At 35.4% G+C, this 15,435-nt stretch overlaps 1 protein-coding gene across 5 annotated transcripts in view; it reads left to right on the top strand.

Annotated features, from left to right (window-relative positions):
* The window catches only part of mad1l1 (mitotic arrest deficient 1 like 1), a 131,886-nt gene that overhangs the window by 37,426 nt on the left and 79,025 nt on the right, over window positions 1–15,435 (top strand). For 4 of the 5 annotated variants that reach the window (XM_087235329.1, NM_200912.2, XM_087235330.1 and 1 more), the window contains exons 10-11: window positions 1,217–1,303; window positions 13,969–14,113. In XM_087235329.1, coding sequence (XP_087091455.1) covers window positions 1,217–1,303; window positions 13,969–14,113 — 232 coding nt within the window. Of the gene's footprint in view, window positions 1–1,216; window positions 1,304–13,968; window positions 15,096–15,435 lie in introns of all 5 variants that reach the window. The other variant, XR_015475593.1, reaches the window with a different exon arrangement.

The raw sequence follows: 15,435 nt of genomic DNA, 5'->3' as shown, positions 1-15,435 counted from the left end.
AAAAAGCCAAGATGCGCATACATTTCGAAAATGCGCATAAAAACACATGCGCGTAACTGAGTAGGATAAACTTTCAATTCCATGAGAAGAGCATAAACTGTGATGGAAACACTTCTACCGAACAAATTCCAGTATGCACATTAAAAAAAGTTGTGTGATTTTTGTTATAAGAAGTCATGCGATTAAAGAAATGTGTGTGAATGGACAAATCGGCAAGTTGAGATAATTGTAAAACATCTGAAATGTTGTTTTGGTCATTCTAAAACGCCTTACTGTCTAGCTATTAGTGTTATTATATTATTAATGACCTCCAGAATCAAGAGCGTCTGTGCGCCGCGTCTGAAAAGATTGACACAGCTTCTCCTACTGCAGTAAATTCTGTTTTTACTGTTGGTATTTGGCGCCAGTTAATCAGGAAGTGACGTTTTTGTTCGCTTTGACTTGTTGGATGGAAACGCTGCTTTATTCGCACGTCATTTATGAGATATTCCAGTTTTGCGCATTGAGTTAATTCACATTTTTGGATGGAAAAATAGCTAGAGATATCAATGTAATGTCTGTACTTACACTTTAAGTAGCAGCCACTCTAAACAGCAACCATTTCAGCTTGTGTTCTTTAACAATTTAAAAGCACATGCTTGTTAACTAAAGCTGCAGCAGAATACATTTAAAAAAAGCATTTTTTTCTTCCAAAAACTATATTTGTAATGTACAGTAAGTAATGCAATTACATTGACTTTAATAACTGTAATCAAATCACACACATCTAAAATGTAATTTGTTACATTACTGCGTTCCTCAAAAATGCCATTAGAATACAGTAATGCGTTACTGTTGAACATGTTACAACTAACTCTGCTTACCAGACATGTAGTATTTATTGCATTGTAGCATTCAATTCTTTCTTCAATCTCAGAAAATTTAGACACAGCCCAAATTTTAAAAATAGGTTACTTGATTTGCCAGCCTAGTATTAAATTATTCTAACATTCAAAACTGCTTCTTTAATATTGCATTTGGTCCTTCAGAGGTGATTGGTCAGCATTATCTGAAGGTGAAGCACATACTGAGCATTTGCGGAAAATGACTTTGATTGAACTTTTCCCATTTTTGTGAGCTAATCATGCCCTTTTCATCTCTCTTGTTGCTAATATATATGTGAATTGGTACATGTTCCTCTTTTTTAACTTTCCAATTATTATTATATTTTTTATAGGAAACCTGAGGATTTATCCAGGGAGGTGATACAGATTCAGCAGCGAGAACTGAACTTCAAACAGCAGAACTATAGCCTCAATAGCAGGTAAATACACACAGTTTTAGACTTCGGGTAATGAATTTTGATTCTTCGCTCTTGATTTAAGAGAGTTCAGAGATGAGTCTGAAACTTTTAAAGGCTTAAATTTGTGACTATTGGATTGCATATGCTCCATAAATGTTACTTTGTGCTGCGTGAAAAAGCATCTGTGCAAGTGTAAATAATTGTTGTGGTGTAACCTGTTTTCATTCCTCTACAAAACATCAGCTAATTACTGCACTGTTTGTGCCTGCCAGGGCCTGAATAGTAGCACAGGACTGTGGCTATTGTGCATAATTTTACTCATTCCTGCAGGCTCTGTGCTATATTTTTTTCACTATTGCTTAAGGTTAAATGACTAAATAAATTCACAAATCAAATCTGTAATTTGCAAAGTTTCACATCTTAGCTGTTGCTGTAGACTGGTATACAGAATTAGACTTTTGCTTACACTGAAAACCCTAATAAGCAGACTGAACTAAATTAATTGAGTAAACTCGTTGCCTCAATTTAACTGAGTAACAGAGTCTCCCAAAACTTGCATGTTTACGTTTATTTAACTTGCCGGTTTGGTAATTATATTTAAATTGTTCAGTTCAGCGTGTGTCTGTGTGTGTAGTTATATAATGTACCATGAAAAAATGTTTAAAAGAAAAATAAGTAGGCATTTATTCCCATTATGGTGAATAATTATACATAAAGCCTTGTTTTCTGATTAAAAAGAGACCTTGCTAAAAGGTTGCACATATTAGACTTTTACAATCAAGACGACATTAAAAACTGCCTATTTTTTCAAGGATTAATTGTGAATTTGAGCTTACTATACTTGAAATGTTAAGTTTATGCATTTTCATTGTATACAAGTTGAATTAACTCATAGTTTTAGGTGACAGGACCAAAATGCTAAATTTTAAGTAATGTCCAGTCAACTTTGCTTGATTGTTTAAGTAAAGACAACATTAGGGTTTACAGTGTATGGTTTCTTGTCAGCCATTATTGCATTGTCATTACATTAACATCTTTAAACATTTATTCAAGTGCAATAAGCTGAAGAGAAGCCAGTTTAGTACTTTAACTTGTGTTATTAGTGGCTTTATAGTTTGCCTTTTAAATAAAAGAATCTATTAAAAGATGTTTATGTATGTGTAGGTACAACACAGAGACAACTTCAATTCTACATTTCTCTGCGTGTACTGGATTTACTAGGCATTTGTTTAAGTAAATTGATCACATTTGTTTAATTTCTGTAACAAATTTCTAGTCTTTTCTTCATAAAATGACAAAATGATCAAATTAAGGAATGATTCATTTTGAAATTGTGTGATTCCATAAAATGCTGATTTTCTAACTCTTTTGAAGTTAAAACTGCTATTGTGTTGTCTAAAAATTAATATAAACATATTATAATATGACATATGCATATGAATATAAACATAATATAAAGGCATATTTTAATTTTTTTTTACATCAGTTGTTTGCAAAATTAAATATTTATTTTACTCAAACGCATAACAAATAAACTGTTAATCCAACTGGTCAAAATACCATAAAATGTGTTTTTAGAGATGTTTGTATTTGTTTTAGACTGTGATACCAGTATTTTAGTATTGCTATAGAGTTAAGAAATTTGTTTGTGGTGAATTAACCCTGTTATAATACAAAAAAATAAAGCAATTTATTTTGTTCAGTTACCATTTTCTGGTTAAAACAAATGCTCATTAATAAATATTATGAATTTAAAGAATAAAATTAATATTAACATTTTGCTAAAACGCATACCTAGTAAATTCAGTGCATTCAGAGATTAAATTTTGTTTTGCTATATTTCTATATTTATCATTTAATATGTATTTATAATTGGTAACTATTTAGTTTAGGTCACAATTAATTATATTAACTACTGGCTTACCAGACTATTATTAAGATATTAACTGTGCATTAGTAGTTATAAAGTATAATAATATTCTACAGCCCTAATCATACCCAAAACCCAACTTTTATCATACTTACAATTAATAAGCAGCTAATTACAGGGTTTGTACAGCTGCTGGAAATCCTGGAAAATGCTTGATTTTTAATATAGAGTTTTCAAGGTTAGTAAAGTGCTTGTATTTTGGACAAAGTGCTTGAACCTGCTTGAATTTGAAATTGCATATACGCCTGAAATTTTAGCTATGCAGGCTCAAAATATATTTGGGAGCATTTGTGCAAGTGTATAAAATTGTTCTCTTAAGGATTTAATAGCATTGCACATGAAATATCATGAATGAAAGTTTGGTTCTACACCCAGACACAATCTGACTAAGCTAATTTTTCAACACTTTAAGTTAAAACTGCATATTGTGTTTTTTAAAATAGCAAAATGGATTTAAATGTGAAAAAGTGAATACAGCATATATACAGTAAATGTAGTTTACCGTGGTTGTTAGGTGCTGGAAAAGTATAAAAATGCACATTGAAAGTGCTTGAAAAGTGTTGGAATTTAAAGTTGGAAATGTGTAAGAACTTAGTAATTTGTAGTTTATTAAGCTAGCAGTTGTAGTTAATGGTATGTTAATACCATGAATTGTGACTTTTAATTGTGGTTTACAGTAGGTGTTCCGTATAACTTCTACTGGTGTTTGTAACTTTTTAAAGTTGATGGGAAGTAATAATAATAATGACAATAAAACTCAGTTAATAGTCTAATTTCTACAGTTCCTGAGTTTTTTTTTCTTCTTCATATCATAGAACAGAGTACCTATAATCTGATGAAATTTCATGTTAAATTTTTGATGCAGTCTAGTCTCACTGTCACTTCATGCTTTCTGAAATTTGACATCCTCTGTAAGAATGGAGATGGACAGTCTCTTTTGAACCTTCGCTTGTGAGTGACAGCTCTACTTCAGAGCGTGTGATCCGTCCCTCAAGCCAAGCGTCAGGACAGTCTCTCTCATTTCACCAACACTCTGTGTGACTTTTTTTTTGTGCATACAAATGTCATTATTTGACAAGGCTTCTAATGTGGGTCTCTTTTCATCCTGTGCTGTTTTTTCAAAGGCAGTAATGGGGTCTTTTCTGGAGATTCTCCGGCCAGCATTAGCCCATCTCTTTGAAGCTCTTTCTGGTCTCTCTCTTGCTTTAATTGTCGGACAGTAATTGGTGGATGGGAGTCGGTGCGTGTCGGTGCTGCGGCTCGTCACTTGAGCAGTCAAGTCAAACCAAACTCTGACAATATCAAATCTCACTAATGAGCGGAGTGTTGAGATTGGGCTAATTATGAACTATGATGTCGTCTAAAACAGCTTTGCAAAGTAATGAGTCTGCTGTCATTTTGTCTTATATGGAAGAAGTTGGGGCTGTCTCTGGTTCTTTTCCAGAATGGTTTCTTAAAGGGATAGATCACCCAAAAATGAAAATTCTATCATCATTTACTCAACATTTACTTGTTCCAAACCTGTTTGAGTTTCCTTCTGTTGAACACATAATAAGTTATTTTAAAGAAGGCTGGAAACCTGTAACAATTGACTTCCCTGTAGGAAAAACAAATACTCCGTAAGGATGAAAGGGCTAAACATATTTATGACAACCCAATTCCCCTGAGACATTAGCTGCTATGAATGCATGTGGCAAAAAGTGGTTAGCTTTATTTACAATGATAAAGATAGAGAGAAAATAATAAATATTTAATCACCCAAAGTATATTTACAAATGCGTAAAATAAATGCAAAAGAAACAAATAAGCAAATTGAAACAAACCTGACAGAGGAAAGGAAATTAAGTGGTGTCAAATCAAAGAAAATAACGAATTAAATTAAACTTGCCAACTAACCCTTCCACACTTTTAAATAACTAAAGAGAAAGCTGAAAATGGGAAAAAAAGCATCTTTGGTGTCACACACCCCTTACTACAACTGCACTCCCTAGAACAAACAAACAGAGGGAAGCACCCGCTTTTTACCTTATCAGGGTGTCTGCAGGGTCTTAAAAAGTTTTAATAGTTGATAAATCATTTATGAGACAATTAAGGCCCTTAAACGTATTAAAAAGTCTTAAACGCAATTTAACAAGGTCTTAAATTTAAGCATTGTCCAAAGTGTTTGATACCAAAACAGCTTAATATATATATTTTCCTCCTTATATTTACAATGGCGTGCTCGATCCATGCGATTGGTTCGGGCTCTCCACATGGAGTGAAACCATAGAGCGAAACAGATGGCAAAATGGGAAAATTAGTTTTTGTCTACTGCTAGTTGGAGAAAGACGAGTTTAAACAGTGGCTGAAGCCTGTTGCTGAAAACAACTGCACAATTTATTCTTTCAAGCTTTGTTTCTTCTGAGCTTATCAGAGTTCTGTTGCATAATTGTGCTCCATTGGTTTATTTAACAACAACTGTTTATAAAGTGAAAAGTTTGATACTAAATAGAACTTGAAGTGGTGATGAGGTCTTAATATTCTTTAAAAAAGTCTTACAAAGGTATTAGAATTACCTTTAGGGTTCCTGCATATACCCTGCTTATGGATTAACAAAGAATCATCTGCGTGTATGTAATATGTTAGTCACGTGACGTACTTTACTTTCACTTCCCTTTTAGTAAATTTAAGCCATTTTAGTTTGGATGTTCAGAATAGATGTACAACTCAAAATAATGAAGCGAACCAGAGAACAGGTTAAACACACAAGTGTCACACAGAAAGACAAAGAGCAGTGACGAGACGAAGGATTCCCCACAGTCTGGTGCGAGTCATCACTGGAGCGATTAAACGAGCCCCATCCATCCCTCATTGGTCCACACGTGAAAACACTGTGAGCCAATCGTATAACACCTAGATTTTAGAAGAATAGCTGACAGGAAATAAAAACAGAAAGTAGAGGAGGGAATAACAAAGCAACACTCCCAGGCACGTAACACAATGGTTGCAGTTTTCCAGCTTGCTTCAAAATATATTTTTCTTTTGTATTTAACTGAAGAAATAAACTCATAAAGGTTTGGAAACGCTTGAGGATGAGTAAATTAAGTAATTGTTCATTTTTGGGTGAATTATCTCTTTAAGTAGCTTACATTTTATTGTTTCTAGCAGATATTGGCTTTTTTTTTGGCCAAGCAATTCGCTTTGAGTGGAAAATAATGCCTTTGTGAGTCTTTGGTTCTTGTTAATTGCAGACAGTAGTTGAAGCAGGCTTGAATCAATGTCCTATAACATTTTGGATTCAAACCATAATTGCTTTAGGTACCTCAGTGGTGATGCTTAATCAATGATATTGGCAACAAATACACATTTTTTCTATTTTTTTTTTTTGGTTAACTGATTAAACCAGGGCTAAATAATTGTTAATGTCAATAACATAAACGTCATACGTTTTTTTCTGTCATAGTCTCTGCTTTCGCTTCACCTTTGACCACCTCGTACTTAGTGCAGGTGCATTCTGGTTGTTGCTAGATCACATACAGTTGTGGCTGGAAGTTAATGAGAATTATTTATATTATTTATTAAATTTCTCATTAATTGTATTTTATTAACGTCTACCCCTACTTCAACCCTAAACCCAACTGTCACAATAATGTAAAAACAGTAGTTGTATCAAGTACTATTTATGTTATTTATTAAATTACCCAATAAATTGTATTTTATTTACGCCTACCCCCGCCCCAACCTAAACCCAACCGTCACAGTACTGTTCAGTTCTTGCACAGAGATGGTGGATTCATCTGATCTGTTGACAAATGGGTTGCGGATCTATTTCTTGGCAGTTTGCGGGTCCTTTACTTGGCCTTTTCCTCTTCGCAAAGAAACTTTCCAAAGACATCCATTTCTTACTCTTTATGCTTGCTTGTGGACAGAGATGTAACCAAGAGAATACAGTCATCCTTCGAAATAAAAGATCGTTTAGACTCAGATAATAAATAAAACGGAAGTAATCAATCATTTCTTTTGCTTCCCGGTACCAATTGATGTCCGGGCCGGCAGTTAGGGACCACTGCTGTAGACAATCTAAAAAAAGAATGCTTAAGGGGCTATTAATATCCAGAAAAAAAATATTATAGGAAATACTGTAAAAAATTCACAGGAGGACGAATCATTTTGACTTCAAGTGTATGTTCATTACTTTGTGTTATCAAAACCGATTTCTATTTATTTGGCATCAGATTTTGTAGTTTGTTGTCTAAAAAATGACAAATTACTTCAACACTGTTGCATTGAAACGGCACTGAAAGGATGGGTTTCCAGATGGGGTTTCTATGGTAAACACTGCTTCAAATGGCAGCTGCAGGGCTGCGATGACTACAGCAATTCAGTCACTGGCTCTTTTATGGACATTCAATGCTGGATCTGACATCATACACAGTTTTCATAATTCATAGTTATTCTTTGTAGCTGTACACAGGCTTTGACTCAAATTATAGTATTTTAGGCTGTTATATGCATTAGTGGACTGTCATCGAACATGCCTTGGTGTGTCAGTTACACAGTCTTGTTGACAGCCTTTTCAATAGACAGTGCACATTTCTGCTTTTAGATAGGCTTAGTTGCTCTCATTTTATTGAATTACGTGTATGTTGGTTGATTCGCTCTGTCAAAAGGTTTATAAATAAAAACTCTTACTGATATTTTTCAGCCAATTGACTCCTGTAAACGTGTAACCTTGTTGAATGAAGATTCTGTTATGATTATGATATGATGTGTAGTGGATTTTGTTGTCCCTAAACATTATGTAAACAAGCAGCATTGGTTTTCATTTTGGAAGTATGTAGTAGACATCAGAGCCATAGAAAGGGAGAGCTGCGACAACTCCATTGACTTCAATGGAACTATTTTTCACCTATGGAGCCTCTCAATAGTTCCCGGGAGTTAGCACTTATAGCCAAGTTACTGCTGAAGACAGCTGTTTTTATACTTTAAAAGAGTAAAAAGTTTCTAAAAATAAGATTGTGTATGGTTTAACATTATCGAACATTATTTGAATAAAAATATAGTAAATAATTATGTACCGTAAAGAATTATTAGCCTCCAACATAACATAATTAAACACAATTACAAATGGTAACAAAATTAGAAAATTAGACCTGAGAACAAATAATAGATTTATAAGACCAAAAACTGTCCATTGGATATGCACAAAATGTATTAATATGTTATATGTAAATAACATGTAATAACTACAATGGACAGATGAAATCCAGCGGTATATCTGTGATTAACTGGCCGCTGTAAAGCTGCTCTCGGTGGGGGAGGTGATGACGAAGCTAGTGCTGACAGGCTGTGGGTCGCCAAAGACACGCTATCTTTATAAATAAACTGCTGACTTGAGTTTAAAACAACTACATTCTCGCCTGAAAACTCTTAAATTTGTAACACAACAGTATTTTTAAAACCGTGCAGGTTTTCTCCTCTGCATTAGCTTTCGCTGGTTACATTGCAATGCATTCTGGCATACCTGCGCTTTTTAAGTTCGCACAAGTCACCTTTCGAAGCATCCTTGGCAAAAGGGGCGGAGCAAGTACACATCCAGGAATTTTATCTGTACTTGGCAAGATGTGAACTTTGAATTGGAACAGTACTTCAGCAACGGTTGATGACGTTTCAAGAGGACACAAGAACGCAAGTACAGATAAGAATGCATATTGAGAAACAGCCTAGAATACACAAGACATGTCACTTGTATATTTTGGAGAGGGGAAAAGTGTAACTGTCAATATGGTGAATAAAGCCCCGCCTACTAGTACAGGAGCCAATTATCGATCGCTATATTGTGGAAAAAAGCCCACATTCTAATACAGGATCCAGTCATCGATCTCTATAGACTGACGATACTCTAGGGGAGGGGCTTGGACCAGACATGAGTTCCTGCAGATTTTGTGAGATTTGGACGTTTAGAAATGAAACTAAAGGGACAGGTGTTGTTTAATTTCATTGATGATTCCTAATATGAAATTCAATCGTAAGCTTGGCAAGCAATTTTGGAGAGTTTGATGTTTTCCCATTCAGACAGAATGCCCAAGCATACTGCCCGAGAGGCATTTCAAAAATGGCCGCCGAGTGAAATGACTTGCATCAAAAAGCAAAGAATCACTAAGAGGCGACACTCTAGTGCTATTTGGGAAACAGCCACTAGATGCCGCTAGTGTCATGTGGCATCTATTTTGGAATGAAAATTCCAATAGAACAACAGAATATTATTAAGTCTAAAATAAACTATTAAAAGTGCTGATGATAGTGATAGTAAGTGTTTTTTTTTCCGTCTTTCAGCTTGGATCTCAGCTTTAATGCGCTTTTTAAATAAATAAATAAATAAAAAACAATGCAGCTGCTTGCCATCGTGACAGCATTAATATCCAATGGATGGCTGATCGCTTTCACACCAGAATGGTGGAATCGGGGAGCTATTGCTGGGCTTGGTGATTCTAAGCTCTTTGCTTGCATAAAGGATCTTTGACTTTAGTTTTTTTTTTTTTTATAAATAAAAAAGTATACTACCCTTTTCTTTACTGCTCTAACTGGTTATTGTGGTAGCAAATCACATCTTCCAGCGTCTGCTTCTGTGCAGTAAAGAGAAACTGACAACGCGTTTGCAATGTTAGGTAAAGCTAGCGAACATAGGTCTCATTTAAAAAGGTGGGATTGTATCGGTTTTCAAATACTCGCTTATACTCATTTCAGAATTTCTGCAGTATCTGATTGTTTCTGATACTAGTTTTGGTATCAAAAAACTCTATTGTTATACCTGTTAAAGTAACCTTTGTTGCAGCTTAGTTTAATATCATAATACTGTGTATCGTGATAAAACCTTTTAATCACAGCAAGAAAATTTGATACTGGCAGAAGCCTATAGTGGATAGGTGACTCTTCTCAAAAACAGGCTATATTCATTCATTCATTTTCTTTTCGGCGTAGTTCTTTTATCTTTAGCCGAATCAGGGGTCGCCACAGCGAAATGAACCGGCAACTTATCCAGCATATGTGGATTCCCTTCCAGCTGCAACCAATCACTCAGAAACATCCATACACACTCATTCACACACATACACTACAGACAATTAAGCTTACCCAATTCACCTACACCACATGGACTTGTGGGGGGAAACCAAAGCACCCAAAGGAAACCCACGCGAACACGGGGAGAACATGCAAACTCCACACAGAAATGCCAACTGACCCAGCCTGGGTTCGAACCTGCAACCTTCTTAAAACAGGCTACAATTCACACCAAATGATAATAAATACGGAGGATATGTCCTCCTTGTTAACACTGCATTGCTTTCTCTTTTCAGGCTGTTTGTTTAAGAATCTTTTAACCTTTAAACAGAAGTGCAATGGCTGCTCTTGTGTTAGTTATTTCTGTAATGAAATAAAGCAATGGACCGTAAAATCACCCTCTTTGTATTCTAACACAAGTGCTTATAGATGCTTTACATACATGCGTGTTATGCGTGTTGGCATGCATTCACAAGGTTCACTTGGTCGAATCGCTCCATTAAACTAGTCCTTCTATGTTGAGAAACTGGGCCAGCTAAATCAATTACCCTATTCGCTAACGAATAGAGGCAATTTGCATAATAAGCCTCAGTATGTACCTGGGTCATATTGATAGAAGACGAGTATGGTTTTGTGATTAGATTGTGCATTATTGTCTTATTGACCCTCCACGGCAGGCCATGATGATTTTCATTACAGCTCAAATTGGGCTGGATAGTTAGCATCTGGAAGAGATGAGAGGAGTTAATCAATTTAGCTATGAGGACACACACACATTCTGACTCGCTCTTGCAAATGCTGGCCCACACAAACTCACCCGCCCTCCTCCTACAAACAAATTTCCCTTGTCAACTACCTCCAGAAAGCACAATTACATCCAGCCGTACAGTCTTAGCACTTTCTCTCCCTTTAATCCAGCAGACACAAAGCCTCACACACACTTTTCCAGCGCATTTGATGGAATTGAACTCTTGCTGTGGGTAATTCCTCTCACTCTGCAAGGTCAAGTGGAAAAGTGCTCTCGCAGTCAGGGTTTATCTGTATCAAAACATCCCTCTTTTATCTCCAGAAGACACATGCACACGTAAATAAAACCCTTCCTCTCATGTAAATACGTGCTGCCATGTTACTTACTGTTTAGATGTCCATTTTCTGTTTAAAGCATGACGACATACACTGATAATGCAACGCTCTGTATATGTACTGGCCTTTTGTCGAGTATCTTGAATGTTGATGATGAAGATGAAGTGATTATAAAATGTAAATGGTGTAAAATGCCTGTATCAAAAATGTGGTTTGGCATTTTAGGTTGATAGATATTGTTGAATCTATCTTGGTTGCCCCTGCATCCTTGAAAAACAGCAGTATAGAAGGGAAATATGGAATTGCTTTGCATTAAACAAATGGAAATCCTGTAAAACAAGTTGTATTCATTTAGTTAAAAAATCATCCATCCATTCAATTCAATTCATTTTTATTTCTATAGCGCTTTTACAATTTGGATTGAGTCAAAGGAGCTTTACATAGAAGTAATATTGAAATTAAAACTTTAAGTTTAAGTTTAGTTAATTTTCACTGACAAAAATCCAAACACTGAAGAGCAAATCCATCAATGTGCAGCTACACAAGTCCCAAACCAAGCAAGCCAGTGGCAAGGGACAAACTTTACCAACTGACCAAAGTGATGGAAAAACCAGAACCATAAAAAGAATCCAGGCTTAGTTGGGCACAACCATTTGTCCACTGGCCGAGCTTCTTGTAAAGAAAGCATTGGGAGCAGAAAAAGGGCAAGGATCGGCATCGTACATCAAGCCGGGAATCAAACTCGGGTCGCCGTGAGCACCATTGTGCTATATGTCGGTGCACTTAAGCACTAGTCTGTGCGCTGACGAATTTGCCATTAATTTCGTTGATTATTATATAAATAGTAAATCAACAAAATCACATTTGCAATCTAGAATCATGTTAGGAAAGTACAGTAAAGTGATTAGTGGTGAATCTCTTCCAAAAGGCCAGAGGGCACTCTCTCTTGAGTAGCGCAAAACAACCAAATATGCCAAGAAGAATCCTTATAGCGTAGAATAAACAGAAAGTGCTTTCATTTGATTAAATGGAATTAATAAACATCATGATCACAACATATGGTTTATAGGAGTTCTTTAAATTGACATTACATTATGAAATATGTTTCATGCTTTTTTTTTTCTGTGTCAGCAGACCCATCATTTCATGCCTGGACTTATTTTAAACAGTTTTGTGTAAAAATGTGATGTGGCATTTGCATGTTCTTTTTGGTTTAATATTAGCATTATTTACTATGAAGGGTCATAGTTTACAGAGAAGCTTCACGAATAGATGTCAATATCGCAGAATGATTATTCGTGATTTGGCTATCGCATGCAGTTTTTTGGCAACAACGTTAAAGAATTGATAGTTTTAGATTAATTCGAATTATTTTGCAGGAAAATAAATCATGCATAACGTATATATGTATAAGACAGAACAAGAATAAAAGATACATATGAAATAAATGGTTGTAGGGTTTTCTGTGGAATCTAACAGTATTCAGGTACAAAAATTCAATAAGCATATGTAAAATAACACTGTGTAATCTTCATTGTATACATAATTAAATATTAAAATTTTTTAATGTTTTTTGGTTAATTATATTCCCAACTGAATATTGCTGATCCTGTGATGTGACTTGAAGATTCTTGCATTGTTATATCTATGCTGATATGATATATTGTGCAGCCCTAATTTACCGCTGATTACAGAACTAGCTTTATACACATATGCGCAGGACAATCGTAATATCCAAGTGGTTATTCTTGATTCACATTTTAGATAAAATATTATCAACAACTTTGATTTTTTTTTTTGCTCATTAATGAAACTGTAATATATTCTAAGCCAGGTAGATACTTTCAGCCACTACTGGCAGTTTACGTTTGTTTACATTGCTTTTTTTTTAACATTTATTTAGAATTTCAAAATATTAAGCACCACGTTTAAGCTTCTGTAAATCAGACTTTAATACATCTATTGTCATTTCAGCTTCTTCTGTAGTGTAAAGATTTGTTGATTGGTAATATACGCATTTGAAATGAATGGTGCTCTAAAAAAATTGTTCTGTGTATGAGCAGAAAATGCCTTGAAAATCAATTTTGCAGGGAAATATCAGCAATATGCTTGTATAGATCACTAAAAATCATTGATCAAGGTATGATATCTTTATAATAGCTTGCAATTTTATAAACCAGAAACAGACGTTTAAAAATGTATACAGAATACATATATGGTCTTTTTATGCTGACAACAAGGTCCTCAATATGAGAAATATTGCAGTCCTGGCAATACTGGTCTCAAATGAGAACCAAACTGAAGTGTGCACATTCAGACTAGTTGGTGCCCATTTAGAAAAATATTGTATGGATTAATCACCATCAGACATACACATTCATTTACCGTCCCCAGGGCTTTATTCAGGTCTCTTTCAAAGAATTGTTTATGGCTCACTGTCTTTCAAACATTGTGCACCATTTCCCTGAATGGCCCAGCAACAAAGACCGTATACTCTACTGTGAACACTGAGAAGGCAGCTTTTATGTTATAAGGAAATGACCTTCCAGGATGTAGAGGATGCAGTTCTTTGTGTTCTCCCCAGAGCTGCTCCATCTTAATGTTCTGGCTTTTTTCTATCTGTCTCTTTCAGTGTTCGCTCTGTGGAAAAGGCCCGCTCTGAGCTCCTGACCGAGATTGCTCAGCTGCGCGCCAAGGCTCAAGAAGAACAGAAGAAACGAGAGAACCAGGACTCACTGGTCCGTCGCTTGCAGAAGAGAGTCTTACTGCTCACCAAGGTAATACAAAAAGTATTGGTTTCCACATTTAGTTACACTTGTCAAAACTAACTGGTTTAAACTTCCTAGTTTAAATAGATAAACTATTGCTTTTAAGCAAGTGAAATAGCCATGAGAGGTCTGATATGACCCATTATCTCCTAGCTGTACCTCTTATAGAAATCTAGATCATGTCCTTCCTCCTGACTTAAAGTTTTCTCCAAAGGCAAGGATGAGTTGTAGATAAATTACTGTGGCAGAAACTCATTGGACTCGCGAATAATACTCCTTGTTCTTTGTTTGTCAACAGCTTGCTTAATTAGTAATTAACCAAAGCCTTCAATAAACTCCAATCATGTTTCCTAAATGGGTGGTATATGTTTTAATGAGGTCAGTGCTTGAGTGTAATGATGTCTACACTGGAGAAGCTCAGAGCATCATCACCTTCAACCTTCCACTCTGCAACCTGCTCCACACATACATGGAAAATTAGAGCTGTCAGAACATCTCATTAAGAGTAAAGTTAAGCAAGCACGCTCTTCGTGTATATCTATCTTGTTCAGTTGTTAATTACATTGGCGGTAGACTATGCTCAGTGAAATTTCAATGCATCAGTTAAAATTGCTAGTAAATAGAGTGGAGGAACTATGATGTCACTTTGTAGGCTAATCGGCTGCTAGCATAAAACTGGTTACCTCGTGAAAATCCCTATGGTATTTTCCCATAGGCTTTTCGAAGATTGCAAATAATAAGCTCTGTGTTAAAACACTGTTCGTTACAGTTACATGCTTTGTCCTGCCGTATAATCCTCACACGAAAATACAACTTTGAGCATTTTTGCATCTTAAATACAAACACAAGAATTGAAAAGCCAACATTAGGCTATAAAGGGACTACAGTGATCTTGGGGCACTTGTCTATGACGTCAGCCACTACCCTGCTACAGATGACATTTCAAGCTTATTTTTAGAAATATTGTCCATGACAAAGAGTTAATCTCTCTGTTTATTATATTATAATCCACGGTATATATTATAAACAAATAAGTATGCAAAAACACCTATGACCTGTGTGCCTTTTGGATCGTTTTTACGTGGAAAATTCGTGTTTTGCTTTACGGTTGTTCTATAAGTTTTAAAACTGTGTGTATAAATCTGCCTACATAGTATTATCATAATTCATATTTAAATAAGTGTATCGCTCGCGTGCACACAGCCTGCTTACCTTAACAGATGACAGAAAAGAGGCGTGAGGGACAAGTCTATCAAATGCCTGAGCACAAAGCAACATTCAATATTCCTTTTTTGTCACGAAGTACAGTGAAAAGCAGCCCATACAGTCAC

Source organism: Danio rerio, chromosome 1 (genome assembly GCF_052040795.2).
Source record: "Danio rerio strain M-AB ecotype USA chromosome 1, GRCz13ab, whole genome shotgun sequence".
Classification (NCBI taxonomy): domain Eukaryota; kingdom Metazoa; phylum Chordata; class Actinopteri; order Cypriniformes; family Danionidae; genus Danio; species Danio rerio.
The sequence above is the reverse complement of the archived record's forward strand: the minus strand, read 5'-3'. Positions and strand labels throughout refer to the sequence as shown.